We start from the raw sequence: 15,845 nt of genomic DNA, 5'->3' as shown, positions 1-15,845 counted from the left end.
TCGGATAAACATTAGTGAATGTTGTCATTAAAACTGAAATTATGCCTTTCAAATAGCTTGTCTCCCAAAAGATTTAAAATCGGCTCTGAAGAGAGACAGCAGGAGGAAGGAATGCATAAACAAAACCACTCTTAATTCTCAAAGCCCCCACATCAGCTTATAGTCAGACAGGCCAAGCTGTAGGATTTAGCAGCTCAGCTGGCTAAGGCACCTGGATAGCAGCTAGGAGGTCTGGATTCAATCAGCAGTCTTCTCATTTGCTTAATTGTTGGAGAAAGTTAAACACAAACCATAAGGCAGGCAGTAATAATCACATTTGTGCTGTGCAAAAATGACCTTTCCGAGTTGTTACACTGGCTGAAGGATTTGTCTGCATTTCCTTTTAGGCCACAGTACATATGGTTGGGTCACTATAGAGGCGAAGTTTGCACTTTGCAGAGCAGATGAGGGATAAGGGACACGGAGCATATGTCACACTGGCCCTGTGTGTTTTCAGACAATCCAAATGCTTATCTACGTGAACATTTCCTTTTCTGTTGTTTCTGGGAATAAACAATAGCTTGCTTTTTAGTCAATGTGAATCAGCAGTGCAGCAACAGTATCTGTAGAATTGTTAGGTTTGCAGCAGCTGCAGGTTTGGTCCTTGGCTTTAATAATACAGTTTGCATTTGCACACTGATCTGTGTGCCTGTGTGTGTGTGCGTGTGAGCGTGCAAATATATCTAAAATGAGAAGTAGTCTGGAAGGAAGATGCTGTTGAGAATTACAGATGCTGGAATTGTTTCACTGCCATTGCTTAATAAAATGTAAGCACTGTCACTTGGGTTGTATTTTTTCAACAAAAGGCAGCCCCAGTTGGTTGGAGCGACAAGCTCTCCTTCTCTAAAGGCCTGATTCATAGCTATTTAACATTAGTTTTATTCTACTGCCTCTCCCTTGTTGTCAGTCTTAAGCCTGAGTAACATGTGGCTGAATCAAACATCGGCCCTTCACTTGTACCTACCTCACAGCAGACCCTGTTCACTTTAAATGATGTAAAGGTAATAGCACATACTTAAAATTCTGTACGAATAGTGGTGCATCTCTGGCTGTTGATTTTTCTGGAACAGTGTTACTGCTGATTAGTTATTTTCATGGTAGTATATATTAATCTTTTTTATCATTGAGGGCTTAACTGTGCAATTGGTTTACGAGTTGGTGCACTGGAGCAGATGTGCCAAATAACCATCATATAAAATGCTGGTTGTGCATGTACTTAGCCTTTGCTTCAGTCCACGCTGTTTCTGTGGAAATCATTGAAGACTACCTGCAATTGCAAAGCTAGACATTTACATAATTGTTTTGCAGACTGGGATTATGTCAAGAATAAACCCACCAAAATTGTGACAGTCATTTGCAGAATTGTAGCTTTGAATAACGTGTAACTACTCTGTCAGCTTGGTGCTATGAAAGTGCTACAGTACAGGATAACAGAACACTTCTGCTGATCCATTATCTTCTATAAAATTCATCTGTGAAGTGATTGTGGTCTTTAGTCCTCATGTCATACATGCTCCATGTTAGAATATTTCCAAATATTTATATGTCTTAACTCTAACTAGTCTCTAACATTAGCTAGTGAAGTGTTTCCAGTAGCAGCTTCCAAGGCATTGTCACGTGTATCTGAAATCCAGTCTGCTTTAAATCCACTGGGGAAAGAGATAAAGAAATGTTGAGACTCCTAAACGAAATAGCATAATGTCTCATGTGAAATCATAATGCTAAATAGTAGTGTAAGAAAGCAGGATTGTCCTGGCCATGCTTACCTTGATGCAAATTAGAAGCAGATTAAATTAGTTTATGCTATAATAAATAATACTTCATTTTTTTCCACCATGAACTCAAACTGAATCTTTGTGAATGGTTGATAATTTACAGTTTCCACGGTGTGTATAATTTTCCTGACCTTTCTAGAAGGGAGAGGTTCTGAAGCAGATCCCCCAAAGTACAATCTGAGAAATAAAGCTCATTTCCAGATGATTTTCAAACACAACAAATCCTGGATGAGCTTTGCATAAACATCTAACCTCTGCACTGTGACCCTATTGAGCATTTTATAAGCCTGTGTATGCATATATATAGTGTGCATTTTTATGGACTTATGTGTATGTGTGTATGTATATATACATGAAAAACAGTGGATAAACTTCCAAAAGAGGGGTGTGTGTGTGTGTGTGTGTGTGTGTGTGTACAGAGCAAGCCTTTGGAAGCTCATTTGTTGTCAAACTTAAATATCTTTTTGGAGTGATGCTAATATTGAAGTTCAGTTATTTATTTGACCCCTTGTCTCTTCCTTGCAGTCACTAGACATGTCTGGCAATCAGCTGACTTCTATCCCACCAAGCCTGCCAGAATCCTTAGAATATCTGTATCTTCAGAACAACAAGATCACAACAGTTTCAGAAAACGCTTTCGAATCTACACCGAATATAAAGGGGATTTACCTCAGGTAAGGTCAAATTTCCACTTCAAGATATTTTCTTCTTCATCCACTTTACAATTCCTTACTTTTTTAGAAACTATTTAAAATCCTAGCTTTCTGAATAACCAACTTTGTTTTACAACAATGTATGATGCAACTATGTTCATCTGCTCAGAAAAGACATGGATACACATAGTGAGCTCTTCCTACTTGGATAGTTTGTCCTTTTTGTGCTTGTTAGAATGGATTAGGCTATTAGAAATTCTCAGAAATTAATGTTTAACATTGTGTCATATTCCAATATTCAGCTATGAGCTAGAAGTTTACAGTCCACCTGTGGGGCTACAGCTTTGCTTGTGTTTGTTAGACTTGGATTTTGACAAAATCCCCCTCTAGTGAGGCCTGTGTGACTAATCTTGAAGTTGTGCATATTCTCTTGGTAGTTTTGTCAGAAAGGGATGACAAGTTACAACTGTGACAGTTATGTAACGAAGTTAAGAAGTTTTTCTGTTTTTTTTTTTTTTTCCTTACTCTGTCAGTTGGATTAGGGCTTTGTTTTTATAGGTGACAGATACTGACACTTTGTACATATACTGTATAACTCACAGTAATATAACCAATTTAAGCGAGATTTATACCACAAGAAGTGAAGCAAGAATCTGGCCCAGTAATATATTCAATTTTAATCTGATGGAATATTACTGAAAATATTATTTAGAAGTAATTTATGAACTCTACGGAATATTTGATTAAGCTGATCCCTTGGATGTGTTCAAAAAGCCTAGGCTTCCTGCTGCACAAGACTAAATATGGCCTTATTTTGTCTGTATGCGACTGAACTGTTCTGGAGTTACGAAGAGTTCTGAATCATACCTTTTTGGATGAATTATTCCATACCAAGCAAATAAAATTACAAAGTCTGGTGTAAATTGAAGCAGTCTGTCTATTCAGCTGCTCACATTTATGAGATTTTAGTGAATACTTGGATGCAAACCAGAAACCACATACCACATTCTATATTTCTATATAAAGAGAAAAAAGGGATTTGCAAAGCTGTTTTGCTAGCCTATTCAAGAGGCAACACCACCCAAGCTAAGTTTTATTTCTTAATGGGAGGCTATTAATCACTGCAATGCTATGAAATGAGAACATACATCAGGAATATTAGACAGAATAAGATATTAAGCATGTTGGAGAGTAATAGACCAACCAATATATGTGAGAGGTTCTTAAAAATTGCAGATTAGTTTATTTATATCCTTGGAAACCCAAAAAAACAGATGAAAAATTATTGGCTGTTACTTTATGTCGAAAGGGATATTTTGTACTGGTGTTTTCAGTTCTATGGGAGAAGAATTAAACTACCAAGGGATGATACAGACTCTCACAAAAAAGCAATTTACACTTTGAAATGTGGGCTATGGAGCAGATGCCTTTCCTCTCTGGGAAGGAGGCAGAATACCAAAAGAAAGAATTTGTGGGGGAGGAATTCAGATATTATGATTTTTTCCCTTGGTGAATACAGTTATAGAAGGGGGAAGAGGGGGTGGAGTGGAGGAAAGCTGAAGTTTTTTTCAAGAGTTTGGTCAGTGAACTTGAAATCAATGGGAGATACTTAAAGTTTCCCAGTATTTTCCTGCAGGGTCCTTTGTGATGATACGGAGTGCTCTCAGAAACCATATGCAGTCTCTGCATTTGCCTGCTTGCTTATCAGTACCTGCTTTCCCTTCTTTTTTCCGTCCAGAGGAGTCAGTCCTCCTCTGTTGTAGGTCAGTATAAAGTTAGAATAACTTGGGTCAGGGTAAGTTAGAGTAACTCTACAGAATGGCTTCCTGCTAGTCTCCTCATTTCTATGCCGGGTATAAAAATAGATTTATTTTAACAGAAAGGCCTTTTTGTTTGTTTAAAGGTTTAATAAGATTGCAGTTGGAGCACTGAAGGAAAGTACCTTCCAAAACCTAAAGCATTTACAGGTACTGGATATTGAAGGGAACCTTGAATTCAGCAACAATTCAAAGAATAAGGATGACTCAGAAGAGGAAATTGAAGATGAGGAAGAAGAAGAAGAAGAACTGAGATAAAACATGAACTCACACAAGCACATCATGTGGGAGGTAAAAACTGCAGTTGAATTAAATCAAGGACCCAGTTCTCACACTCTTGAGCAAATAATTCCAATTTACAAGTATGATTGAAACATAACAAGTGGGTGCCTGCAACCTAGGGTCAGAGACTTTCACTAAAACATGACTGGGAACTGCAGAATTAAAAAGGGTTGAAAATACATTATTTTCTAAAATTAAACAGCATTTATCAGAGGCAGTGAATTGTTCATAGTGGCTTCTGCTTATAGGTACAGCAGACACAATAGGTCAATATGAAGGTCACTATTTACTAATTCTGATAGCAAAAAGGGAAAAGTTATGTCCTGATACTTTTAAACAACTAGTTCAAAAGGAAAACAAAGAACTGTGAAGCTTACTGATGCAGAACACTATATGAGTTGAAAATGGATTAAAGAAAATAGAAAAAATAAAGTAAGAGACCCATCAGTGTCTGTTAAACATAGCATTCTGATAGTGACCTTTATCTCAAGCAGTCCTTAAATCACTAACCACTCAGAGTGGGAGGATAATACCGTGCTTGGTATATTTCTGATGGAAGGAATATGTATTTCAGGTCACTTTTGGAGATGGTATTGCAGGACTGGATTAATACCTGGTCTAGCACAGCCACAACAGCCTGTGCTTTTGCTACAGATAAGTCTTGGTGATGGTTCACTGCTCGCTTCACTCGGATTCAATGAAAGGCTTCTGGTCAGCAATTGCTGTTTGATTCCAGACTGATAATCTTGAAATTAAGATCACAGTATTTGACATACAATCTGGCCAACTACTCAGTCTGTCTAGTCGATCCTCTCTGCAGCTGCAAAAGAAAAGATGAAGGGAGAATGCTGTTTGAAAAAATTGTTCAGTTTTAGCCCTAATCGACATTTTGTCATGGAGAGTGACACAAGCGAGTTCTAGGAATAATGCTAATAGAGTGAAAAGATGATGAGGCTTCAAAAGGCAAGAAGCTACTTGGAAAGTAAAACGTTAAATCTTCTGGAGAGGCTATATGAAAACTTCATAAGAAAAGAAATAATTTATATCTACAGACTTAAAGTACAGATAATTTCTGAATCAATTGGTTTGGGGCGTGTGTGACATGTCAGCAGGTACTAAGTTTAGCATATTCTGAATACTGTATTCCATTATGTAATTGATTTTTTTTTTCTGATGTTTTTGCAGGAAAACATATGGAAAATTACATATATGCCTGTGTATATATATCTATATAGATATACAGAGAACACTTAGCAAAACGAGCAATGAATTATGCAGAAACTGTCGTGGCACTGGGCCAGGCTCATGGAACACAGTGTGTTACAGTGCCTTATTCAGGGAGAGACCCTGAATGCCTTTCCAAAGCTTCCAAATCATCTTATACAAGACCCAGGATCATAAGGGATTGCTCTGGAACTCACAAAAGCTGGCTTTTGTTTCTTCTGTTTCTCTTTCTTGACTGTTTCCATCTGTAATAACAATATGGGACTGTTTTGAACACATGCCTTCAAATGCTGCTTTTGTCACTGCATTTTGAGTGAATCGTGTATATGCTGCATTTCTTTTCCTCCACCCCAAAGAAGCTGTTGTTGATCAGGTGAAATGGATATTTGCAGTAGTTTCATGTGTGGAGTGGTATATGAGGCATTTTGGTCATCGAGCAGCAGCAATAATTCTGGATACAACTATTCCTCTGTTATAGCAATGTGTATATTTGGATAAGAAAAAAAAGTAAGGCTGGATCCAGTAGTATTTTATCTCTACTGCCAAAGCCTGCAGTACATGCCTGTTTTAGAAAGGTTTTAAGATAAAACAATTGCTCTTGTGAAGATATATATATATATATATATATATAAAATCTGTAAGTCTGCCTTCCAGAGCTTTGGTAAAGTTTCTGTCTTGCTGTTGTTTGCCCATGTGGCAGTTGTGTGAATATCTCTGAAGGTACATGCAAAAGGCTGAGTAACAGTATGCAGTTTAAGATATGTGGTAGAATTTGCCACATAATGTGTTTTATTACATTAAGAGTCAAAAGTGAGACTAATGATGCAAAGGAGTGAGTGTGGCGTGTCTTAGGAGAAAACTGTTAAGCATCAAGAGAAATTTCTTTGTTGAGTTCAAATCTGGAGACAACACCTGCTGTTATACTCTCTTAAAGCCTCACCTATTTTGTAGTATTGAGTAGTTTCAGTCCTGTTGGAATCGTTGAGGAAACCAAGGAAAATAAGACCTGGATGTCAAGCTGCCTATTTAATTATAAAGTTCTTCATCTGAGGTAGCTAATCTGCTTGAGGAAATGGTCTTGTCTTTTGAGGATTTCTGATTGAACACATGTTGTTTTGCATACTGCATTCCAGGATTTATTTGGAAACACAGTTGGCTTAATTTTTTACCAGCTGTTTTTCCTGCTGGAGAATATCTAATTCTACACTCTCCCTTTGGGTTCCCATAGCACGTGACAGTAATTTCAAGCTGTTATTTCCTACCTTAGACAATTCAACACAATCATGAATTATAGAAGGAAAGATTGCTTCCTGAATAAAATAAAAGTTTGGCCCTAAAAATTGCAACCCCCCACACTTTTTAGTATCAACTATACAGCCGAGCAATAAGATAGCCTTCCAACTGACTTTTGGGATAGATTTCTTTGTAAAATGTTTACAGAATAGAGCTTAAATCAATTAACTATCTCCAGCAAACCCCAGTGGAAATTTTGCCAATCTTTGCTGAAACAGACTGATTTATTATACTCCTGAGAATATGCAGAATTGTACAGTTTTATGGGGGACTGTTCCATTATCTTTAAACTCCAGTCCCTTACACTGCAATTCTGTCAGGTGCCCCAGACTCCCTTTGAGTCCCCTGAGAGTCTGATGTTGTGAATGCAGGGGTGAAGGTACACTTTTAGCACCTTGTAGCATCAAGCCCTGAAATTCAGGATGATACATACACTGTTAAACATCTTAAATCAAGTGTCAGCCTTTGCCACGGGAGATCCACCTACAGTCAAGGGGGAATATCTCTTAGACTACTAGAGTTAGGAACCCCTTTTCCAAGTTTATTTCAAAATAATTGCACATGGAATCTGTCCTTTCAAGGGGACAGTGCTTTGCAGCAGCAAAAAAAGCGTGAAACAACACCTCCCCCTCCAGAGGAATGTCTTGATTTTCATGTAAGAGATTGATGAGGCAGAATGATGGGCTCGATTTCTTGCTTATGTGGTGTCATCAGCACCCATGACATTGGACATAAACCTGTCAAACCAAAATGGCTATTTGTTTATTTCAAAGGAATAAGAGGCTCCTTGAGAGATGATGAGGAAGAGTCAGAAGTCCATGGGACTAAGCCTACATATTTTTCTTGGCTGTGGGTGACACCTGTAAGCCCAAGGTCCATCCCAGACCTTGGGTGGAGGAGGATCCAGGAACAGGGTCTTTATTATTCTCTTTAGTGAAAATGAGGAGGGTTGGAAAGTTGGCCTTTCCTTAGGCACCAAGTTGGACCAGAAACAGGCAACATAACTGCTTTTTTTCACGTAACTTTCTTCCTGTGAATTGCTTGAATTTGGAAAAGAGATGAATATAAAGTTTTTAAGGTTGATAAACACCTATGGATAGTTAAAATTTGGAAGTTTAAAGCATTCAGTTGACAACTTTATCCCTAATTATGTGTTTGCACATGCTTGGTATTCATGCATGGTCTGTGTGCAAACTGAGGTCCAAATTTATTTACTGTTTTCCTTTTAAAGGACGGGTTTCTTCATTATAGAGGACACTGCACAAAACAGGAGAAAAATGGCATTTTTCTGAGCTTGGAGACTTTTTCACAGCAACAGCAGTACAAATGCAGCACACGAGCTACCAAGACCTCAACGAGTGCCAAAAATAGCCCCTGAATAATGAGCTTTTATAACGAGCACGTAGCCCAGCTGCGTCTGCAGTGTGGATGGGCCATTCTGCAGCCTTTCTTCCCCTTGTCCGCATTCCTTCAGGTTCCTTGCTGCCATGGGTGTCCCCTCGCAAGGACTGGAGACCTGTTGCCCAGTCCCTCCCCACTCCCCTCCCTGCACACTCTCCCTTTTCTTCTGCCTCGGGTAACCCCAGGGGCTTATTTTTGGGGGGCTTCTGGGAAAAAAGACCAAGGGTGTTTGTATCTTCCCCAGAGGTTTGCTCTCCCTGCCAAGGGGGTTATGGCCCTTTTCCCTCCTTGGGTGCCAGGAGAAGCTGCAGGGCCCACATTAATGTGGTGGTGGGGTTAGACTGGGTGTGGAGAGCCAGTTTCCATCTGCTCCCCCTGTTCACAGAAGTGGAGGGCTTCTCCTGCCCCAAAAAGGTCCCACCAAAGGTGCTAACGCCATCCTGCCTGCAGCGAGGAGAGGCCTAGCCATGGTGGCTCCTCTTTGGGGAGGGAGGTGGCACAAGGCTGAGGGTTTCCCTCCTCTGACATGGTGCCACGTAGGTCGCTCTGTGAGGGACAAAAGGACCTCGTGGTGACCAGCAGTCCCCAGCTTTGGCTGACAAGGGCTGTGGGGAATCCATGATGCCATGTGGGTCCCTCTGTGAGGGAAAAAAAGGACCTCGTGGTGACCAGTAGTCCCCAGCTTTGGCTGGCAAGGATTGTGGGGGAATCCATGATGCCATGTGGGTCCCTCTGTGAGGGAAAGAAAGGGCCTTGTAGATGACCAGCAGTGCCCAGCTTTGGCTGTCAAGGATTGTGGGGGAATCCATGCTGCCAGAGAGGGAGGCAGAATGAGGGGCTGGGGGGGTCAAGTGCCTTTGTGGTGTCAGGAGGAGGCTCCTGCTTTTCCCTCAGGACCACGTCAGACCATGCTGCCATGGCTGGGGTCTAAGTGTTGCGTCTCATAAGAAGGATGTGCTTTACACACTAAGCAGATACTCTTATAAGGAAAAATGAATTAAGAAACAAAGGAAAACTGCCAAAGGAAAACTTTTGACCAGATTTGAAGGGGGATGTGGTGGGGCAGGAAGGAGGCTGTGAAGTACTGCTGTGGTGGGGCAGTGAATAGCTGGCTGCAGACCTCTGGCAGCGGCACAGCATCTCCGTGGGGGTGCTTCCCGGAGAGTTTCCAAGCACCCTCCTCACAGCCGGCTCTGGGTCAGACAGCCATGCTGGGGTGAACATCTGCTGGATCTTCTGTGCTTTGGGGACTTGGAGATTACTTTCATTTTAGCTCTTTCTCATAAATACCACAGGATTGTCCATTGAAAGGGATGTTGGAGCTGGATACCCCAACTCCTGCACGTGCCAAAGAGTCGGGCTGGCAGGTCTGTTCCCGAGGCATCTGTGGTACAAACCCCCTCCTCCTCTTCTGCAAGAGGGAAAGAGAAGACTTCTTACTGGAAAAGCTGAGGATCTGGAGTAGCAGCAGTTAGGTACGTGCAGGACTGAGGCTACAGACCTACATAAACAAAGTGGATAAGAATGGAAAGCGTTCTCCTCCCTGAGCTCCAAATGCCATTTCTTCTGCTCCTTGGTGGTCCATGCAAAGTGGAGAGGCAGGAAGGAGCTTCACAACTGTTCTCTTTTGATGGTCATTTCTGATGCTCAGTAAGGGTTTAGTTTACAATGCTGTTTGTCTCCTTGTTGGCTGAGCCCAGGAATATTTCTACAAGTTTTGCTTACAAAAAAGTAATAAGAATAAACATATATTTTACAACTAATATATTTGATGGAGAGCAGCCTCTCGGAAAGTGTCTGTGATATAGTCCGATATCCTATTAATTGATTTTGCTTTGTACTGTAGTATTGGTGGGTCTTTCTACCTGGGTTTGGGAATAGTTGTCCTAAAAACTTAAACTTATTTAGAGTTTTATATAATAAGAATTTATCCTTGGTTTTTTTAAGACATTTTCTTCTCTAACAGGATTAATTTATAGATATCATTGTAATTGCTTTATTATATTGCTAACGTATGAACTGAGAAAATTCTCCCTAAACCTTCATTCCCATTAGTGAGGAAAATATTGGTGTGCCCTGTAGCTCTGATTCATACTGCTATTGTAAAGTCAGCCAACTGTGAGATATATGTGGAGGCAGTGGATGATAAATGTGTTCTAATAATCCAGTATACAAAGTGTTTCCATAAGAATTCTTTAGTAGTATCCAAGGACATTAAACAGTCTACAAATAAAGTCCTTCTTTAAATGGTTTTGAAACAGGCAAAGGCCATTTTAATGCACAGTTGTACAGTCTGTCTCAAGTTTTCCCCATAATATTGTTCCAGAATCTGTTTTTAGTATATGACTATGATACTGTCAAGAATGCTTCTTCTTCTGATAAAAATTCAGAGTAATTTGCAGCATTTTCATCTCCAGTTGCAGACAAGAATGAACGAGTCTCATGCATTTACTACATAGGATTAACTGTGTGTTTGTTGACTGTTGTCAAAGAAATGAGCTTTAAAAAAATCTTCACATAAGATATATCTTTTATATAGGATTAAAATGAACATTGATTACTTATATAATACTCTAGATCTCTCCCCTTCTTTGTGGCAGACCTTTTTTTCATGTCTGTACAATTCAAATGCAGTAATGGGATAGAACCCAAAACACTTTACTGATATGCTGAAGAGACTAGACTTTGTGCACCACGAGGCACCACCACCCAGAGCTCGAAAGATTTGGCACTGGGAGACCCACTGTGGTTGTTCCTACTGTCTCTCTAGATGGGAAGAAGCAGACGGGAAGAACCAAGGTGAATCTTCCAATGCCAAACCAGGCAGGAACAACCAAAGTGAATCTTCCAGGTTGTTCCCAACTGCTTTACAGAGAGGGAATGAACAAAACATCTGGGATACAGATAATCTCTAACACCTTTTGTGAAATTCACTCCGGAGAGCTGCAGAAAGTATGGTGTGGAGCTGAATGTTAGTCCTGTGAGAAAACAGCAGCTGAGAATGAGCAGTCACAGTGGAAATTCTCTCCTTTCTGAACTTTCTGTTAGAGCTGGCTCCAACCACATTGCTGAACTGGTATCCTCTTGTCCTTTCTGATTCCTCCCTCCATAGATAGTTGCTTAGGAAGGATTTCAGGTCAGAGAAATGCTTTTTTCTATTAAAAATACTCAGCAGATTGAATGATTTATTCTAAAACGAAGATCATACATTTACTAATTAAGCTATCGATAAAATATAGACTACAAAATCTGTGTACTTTTGAGTTTGTTTTCAAGAAAACTCATGAAATATTTGAAGTATTTAAATGGAAAAGAAGATGGAAGATTAGGGTTGAAAATACTCACTTTGACTTAGTTCTCTATAATTTCCACATGTTTTTAATAGCCTTGTGGTAAAACCCAATAAAACCACTAGAAGCAATGAAATCATAATGAAACATCTCAAGGTCAGTCTTGTTTTTCTTTTGTTTTGGTTTTTTTTGGTTTTGCCATCTAGCCCATACAGTATTTATAGCAGATGTGATGTGAGATATCTGTGAACATAAAACACTTCTCATTTTGCTTCCCCTGCTTTTTCCATCTTATTAAAATACCCTTCTTTCTGGAGAAAAAAAGAAAAAGTGGTAGAGATATTACATCCTTATTAGGGAAGTTCAAAAGCAACCATTAAATACACTAAGTTTCATGTGGTGGGTCAAGTCCTGGCTTTCAGCTAGCATTGTGTGCAGACATGCAAGTGTATACTTCATTCCTAAATGAAATGCAGATACTTTGTGCTGAAAGAAGACTGCTTTTAAAGCAACAGATGCAGACTCTGTACCTTACGGAAGAAAATGTAATCATTTAATTTAAACTCCTTCAGAAACAGTATTTGTTCATTCTTGTGCTCAACAGAATACTCTGTGCTACTTTGGAAGGAAGGCCAGTATGCCCTACCACTGAAGTCTTTGTGCAAGTACAAATAACTTTTCATCCTATCACAGATAGGAGAAAGAAGAATGGTTCCATTAACTGCATAGTCTGTTCCAAGAGTTTTCACTGGGCACTAGCCAAGAAATAGCTGTGAAGGGGTGACCAGTGAGTCACAGCTGCCTGCGGATACCTACAGACCTGTCCACTTCGTCTTTAGTGGCTTCTGCAAGCAGAAGCTTTGCAAGGAGAGAGATGGCTTGCTCCATCCCTACATCTTCAGCTGTTGCTTCCCTCTCATCTTGGAGCCAGCAAGGAAAGGAGGTTTGATTCTATTGCAGGAGAACTTCTCTTCGCCTATCAATACTCACAATCTTGTCTTCCTGAAGCCTTCTTTATTTCTTCCCCAAAATACCACTCTCTCAGCAACAGACTGCTATGATTTTTCTTTGACAGCCTGCAGGATATTTGAAACATCCTGTGACACAAATCTACAAATCTTCCAAAAGTCTCCTCTGTGCCAAACCTATTCCCATATATTATCTATGGTTATGGGCGTGCTACTGTTGCTACTATATCAATGATGGAACCTGAGGTTTTGTCACATAAAACAGGAGCCTGGCAATTCCTGTGAATATTGTGGATAGTGATCCTGTGCTTCCAGCCAGCCCAGAAGCAGCTAATCCAAGGTAATCACGAGTCCCCTTTAATGCGTTATGTAACCATCTCCGTCTTCACCCAGTTTATCCTCACTTTGCAAAACCCTATTGAACTAGAAAACTTCTCTTTCTCTGTTTATACATGGGAAGCAAACCCTGCATTCTTGTGGTCACTTGATCATGAGATCACATGAGAAGTGTGAGATAGTGAATAATGAACTGAACTTCAGCAGTGACCACTCTTCCTGTTCTATTGATCTCATCCATTTGGGGTTTTGTGGGACAAACGCTCTTAAAAATTCCAGACATATCAATTAGTGTGCTCCAAAGTAGTTAATGACGAATGTAATTCTGAGTACGTATTGCCTCCTTAGTTGTACGTGGAATCATAAGCTGAAGTGAGAAAGTTAATAAACATATTTCATTTGCAGTTCAGCCCTTCGAGAATGGATGCATTAAACTTTGTCTGTTCTGTGGCCTCTTTTTAAAATGTGGCAAAGCCAGATATTTTCCAGCCATTATTATTACAAAAAGATGTGTTCCCGCACGGCAAGATAGGCAGCAGTAGCGTCCCTGTGGAAAAACCTACATTGCTTTTTCTCCTTACTGTATTTAGTCCTCAGCTGGAGGGCTGTGATCTCAGCCAGCTTAGTGCCTGGAAGGGAAAGCCAGCAATTCCTCATTGCCACCGTGGCCGTAGTGAAAGATAGCTGTCTTGATGTAAAAACACACCTGGTCATTCAGTAGAAACAGTACTTAGCATCAGGCAAGATCAAAGGCAGCCAGAGTTTTCCAGATTCATTCATTTCCCAGGTTGCCCATTTAGCTCATACACATCAACCACCTTCTGCTAGTAGTTACCTCACTTTTATGGAAAGCACAAAAAGGACTGAGGTAATTTCCAAGACTATCCATCTGGCTTGAGGATGAAGCTTTCCATCTGCTTTGAAAGTATTACAAATTAGCGCGCTGTTAAAAAGGGACTAAAATTACTGTTTGTTGCGGAGTTGAAAGGGAGAGCTCATCAAATGGTGATATTACAGAGTTACTCTATTCCTAAGTGCTTTCCAATTGCTAGCATAGAATAGAGGAAGTCTACGATTTAATGTTTTGTCTAATCATTTAGATAATCTTATTTGTATGTTGGGATATATTCAGGTGGCACAAATAAGCTCAGCTGCAATGAAGACATTTAAATGCCATCAATTAAGACTAGCCGAGAATATCAGTAACTGCATTAGTTCCATAAACTTCTAGATGTGGGTTGGCTGCCAAAAGCTCTTGTGAGTTAGTGGGATGTGTAAGTTTTCTGGTAGTGTCTCTTTCTCCGAGTTGTCATTCTTGCACAAGGATTTATTACAGTAATTCAGCACCTCAAAACTTCCTTGGCACTAGCAAAACCCTCAAAAACCTGCTTTAAGATGTCATTAATTATGTTTTATGCCACAGCAATCTGCAGCAGTTTCTTTCCTCTCAGTAGTATCTCTAGAGCAAAGCAGTTGCAAATTAACCAGCATAAAATGACTGTCTGTGGTAAGCATGTGTTAATTTGCTTTGCTCCCTAAATTATTTCTCCCATAGCTGTATACAACGCATCACTCTTCTTCATTATCTTCTCTCTCTCGTCCTCAAGCTCTCCCCTACTGTGTCTTGAGTATACTGTAACTGGCTAAGTTCCCTTTCTTTTTAGCAGGGGGAGGCAACTTCAAAATACAGTTGAATGTTACCAGTTAAGAAATATGTTTTTTCCACAGACATTTGGGAGTATTCCATGCAAACTGATGTAATTAATGATTGATTGATTGATTGATTGGTTGATTGACTGATATTTTTAATATAAATGTTTTGAGACCATAACGGTCATGTTTGTTTTTATGCTGTGGAAGTAGGAGAAACATATTTACCAACACCAAGCGTACTCTCTAATTCGATAATCAACAGCTTCATTATTTTTGGTGGAAGGAGGTGTGATTATAGCTGGAAAACATAAACTGTGTTGAGATGCTTAACAACAAACTGTGACACAGAGAAAATAGCTAACATGGAGTAAAGCTTACTTTAAGTTATTTTAACTTCAGTGTTTCCCTCTCCACAGTTAACCGTGCTGTCTTGTGTTCTTAGTACAGAATGACTGCAGTAGCAGTCAGATGCTCCAGCCAAGGTTGCGCTACGCTAGGTAACATATTTTCCAGAACAAACAAACTAAAGTGCTGTAGGCCTCTTGACAACAGTACTCGATACCACAAATGATAAAGATCAGGTAAGACACTGGACCACGGCTTTCCTCCCGGCTGGTTCAAGTTGCAGCTGCCACTTTGCTGTGAAGCCCTAGGCAACATCAACAGAAAGTAGACTTGCCCTGAAAAGAGTTCGTAAAAACAAAATGTGAGGCACCAAACAGTAGCTCCAAACTACAGGAGACAATGACCCACAAGAATAACAGTAAGTTATGATTGGCATAGGGTGAATGGGAGGCACATATTGGTATAAACCCCAAGTTTTAAACATCTAAACAATATAATGCAAAAAATTAATGCATTTCAAATTTGCAAAGTAAAACTGGAGAGTTCATAAATCCGGTTTGAGTGCAGAAGGTTAATTTTAAAACAGCCTATTGATGCCATAGAAATATACCTTCACTCATGGGACTTCTGCATTTCTTACTTGCCAAATGGAGTGTAAAGGACAAAATTGTAGTTTTCTTTACTGTGTAGAACTTGTGCCACTGAAGCAACTGCTTCTTCTGGTCTTCAATGCTTTTTCTCATCTGAAATTCTCCTCGTAGAAATGGTA

The 15,845-nt window shown here is 39.8% G+C and overlaps 1 protein-coding gene across 2 annotated transcripts in view; it reads left to right on the top strand.

Moving 5' to 3' along the window:
- Window positions 1-15,291, top strand: part of PODN (podocan) — a 35,591-nt gene extending 20,300 nt beyond the window's left edge. The window contains exons 9-11 of one of the 2 annotated variants that reach the window (XM_054072425.1): window positions 2,340-2,488; window positions 4,371-4,575; window positions 5,752-15,291. In XM_054072425.1, coding sequence (XP_053928400.1) covers window positions 2,340-2,488; window positions 4,371-4,542 — 321 coding nt within the window. In that variant the 3' untranslated portion in view covers window positions 4,543-4,575; window positions 5,752-15,291. The remainder of the gene's footprint in view (window positions 1-2,339; window positions 2,489-4,370; window positions 4,576-5,751) is intronic. The other variant, XM_054072426.1, reaches the window with a different exon arrangement.
- Window positions 15,292-15,845: the final 554 nt, after the last annotated feature.

The sequence above is a fragment of the Cuculus canorus genome, chromosome 8 (assembly GCF_017976375.1).
Source record: "Cuculus canorus isolate bCucCan1 chromosome 8, bCucCan1.pri, whole genome shotgun sequence".
In the NCBI taxonomy this organism is placed as follows: domain Eukaryota; kingdom Metazoa; phylum Chordata; class Aves; order Cuculiformes; family Cuculidae; genus Cuculus; species Cuculus canorus.
Note: the sequence above shows the minus strand (reverse complement) of the source record. Positions and strands in the feature narration are given on the sequence as shown.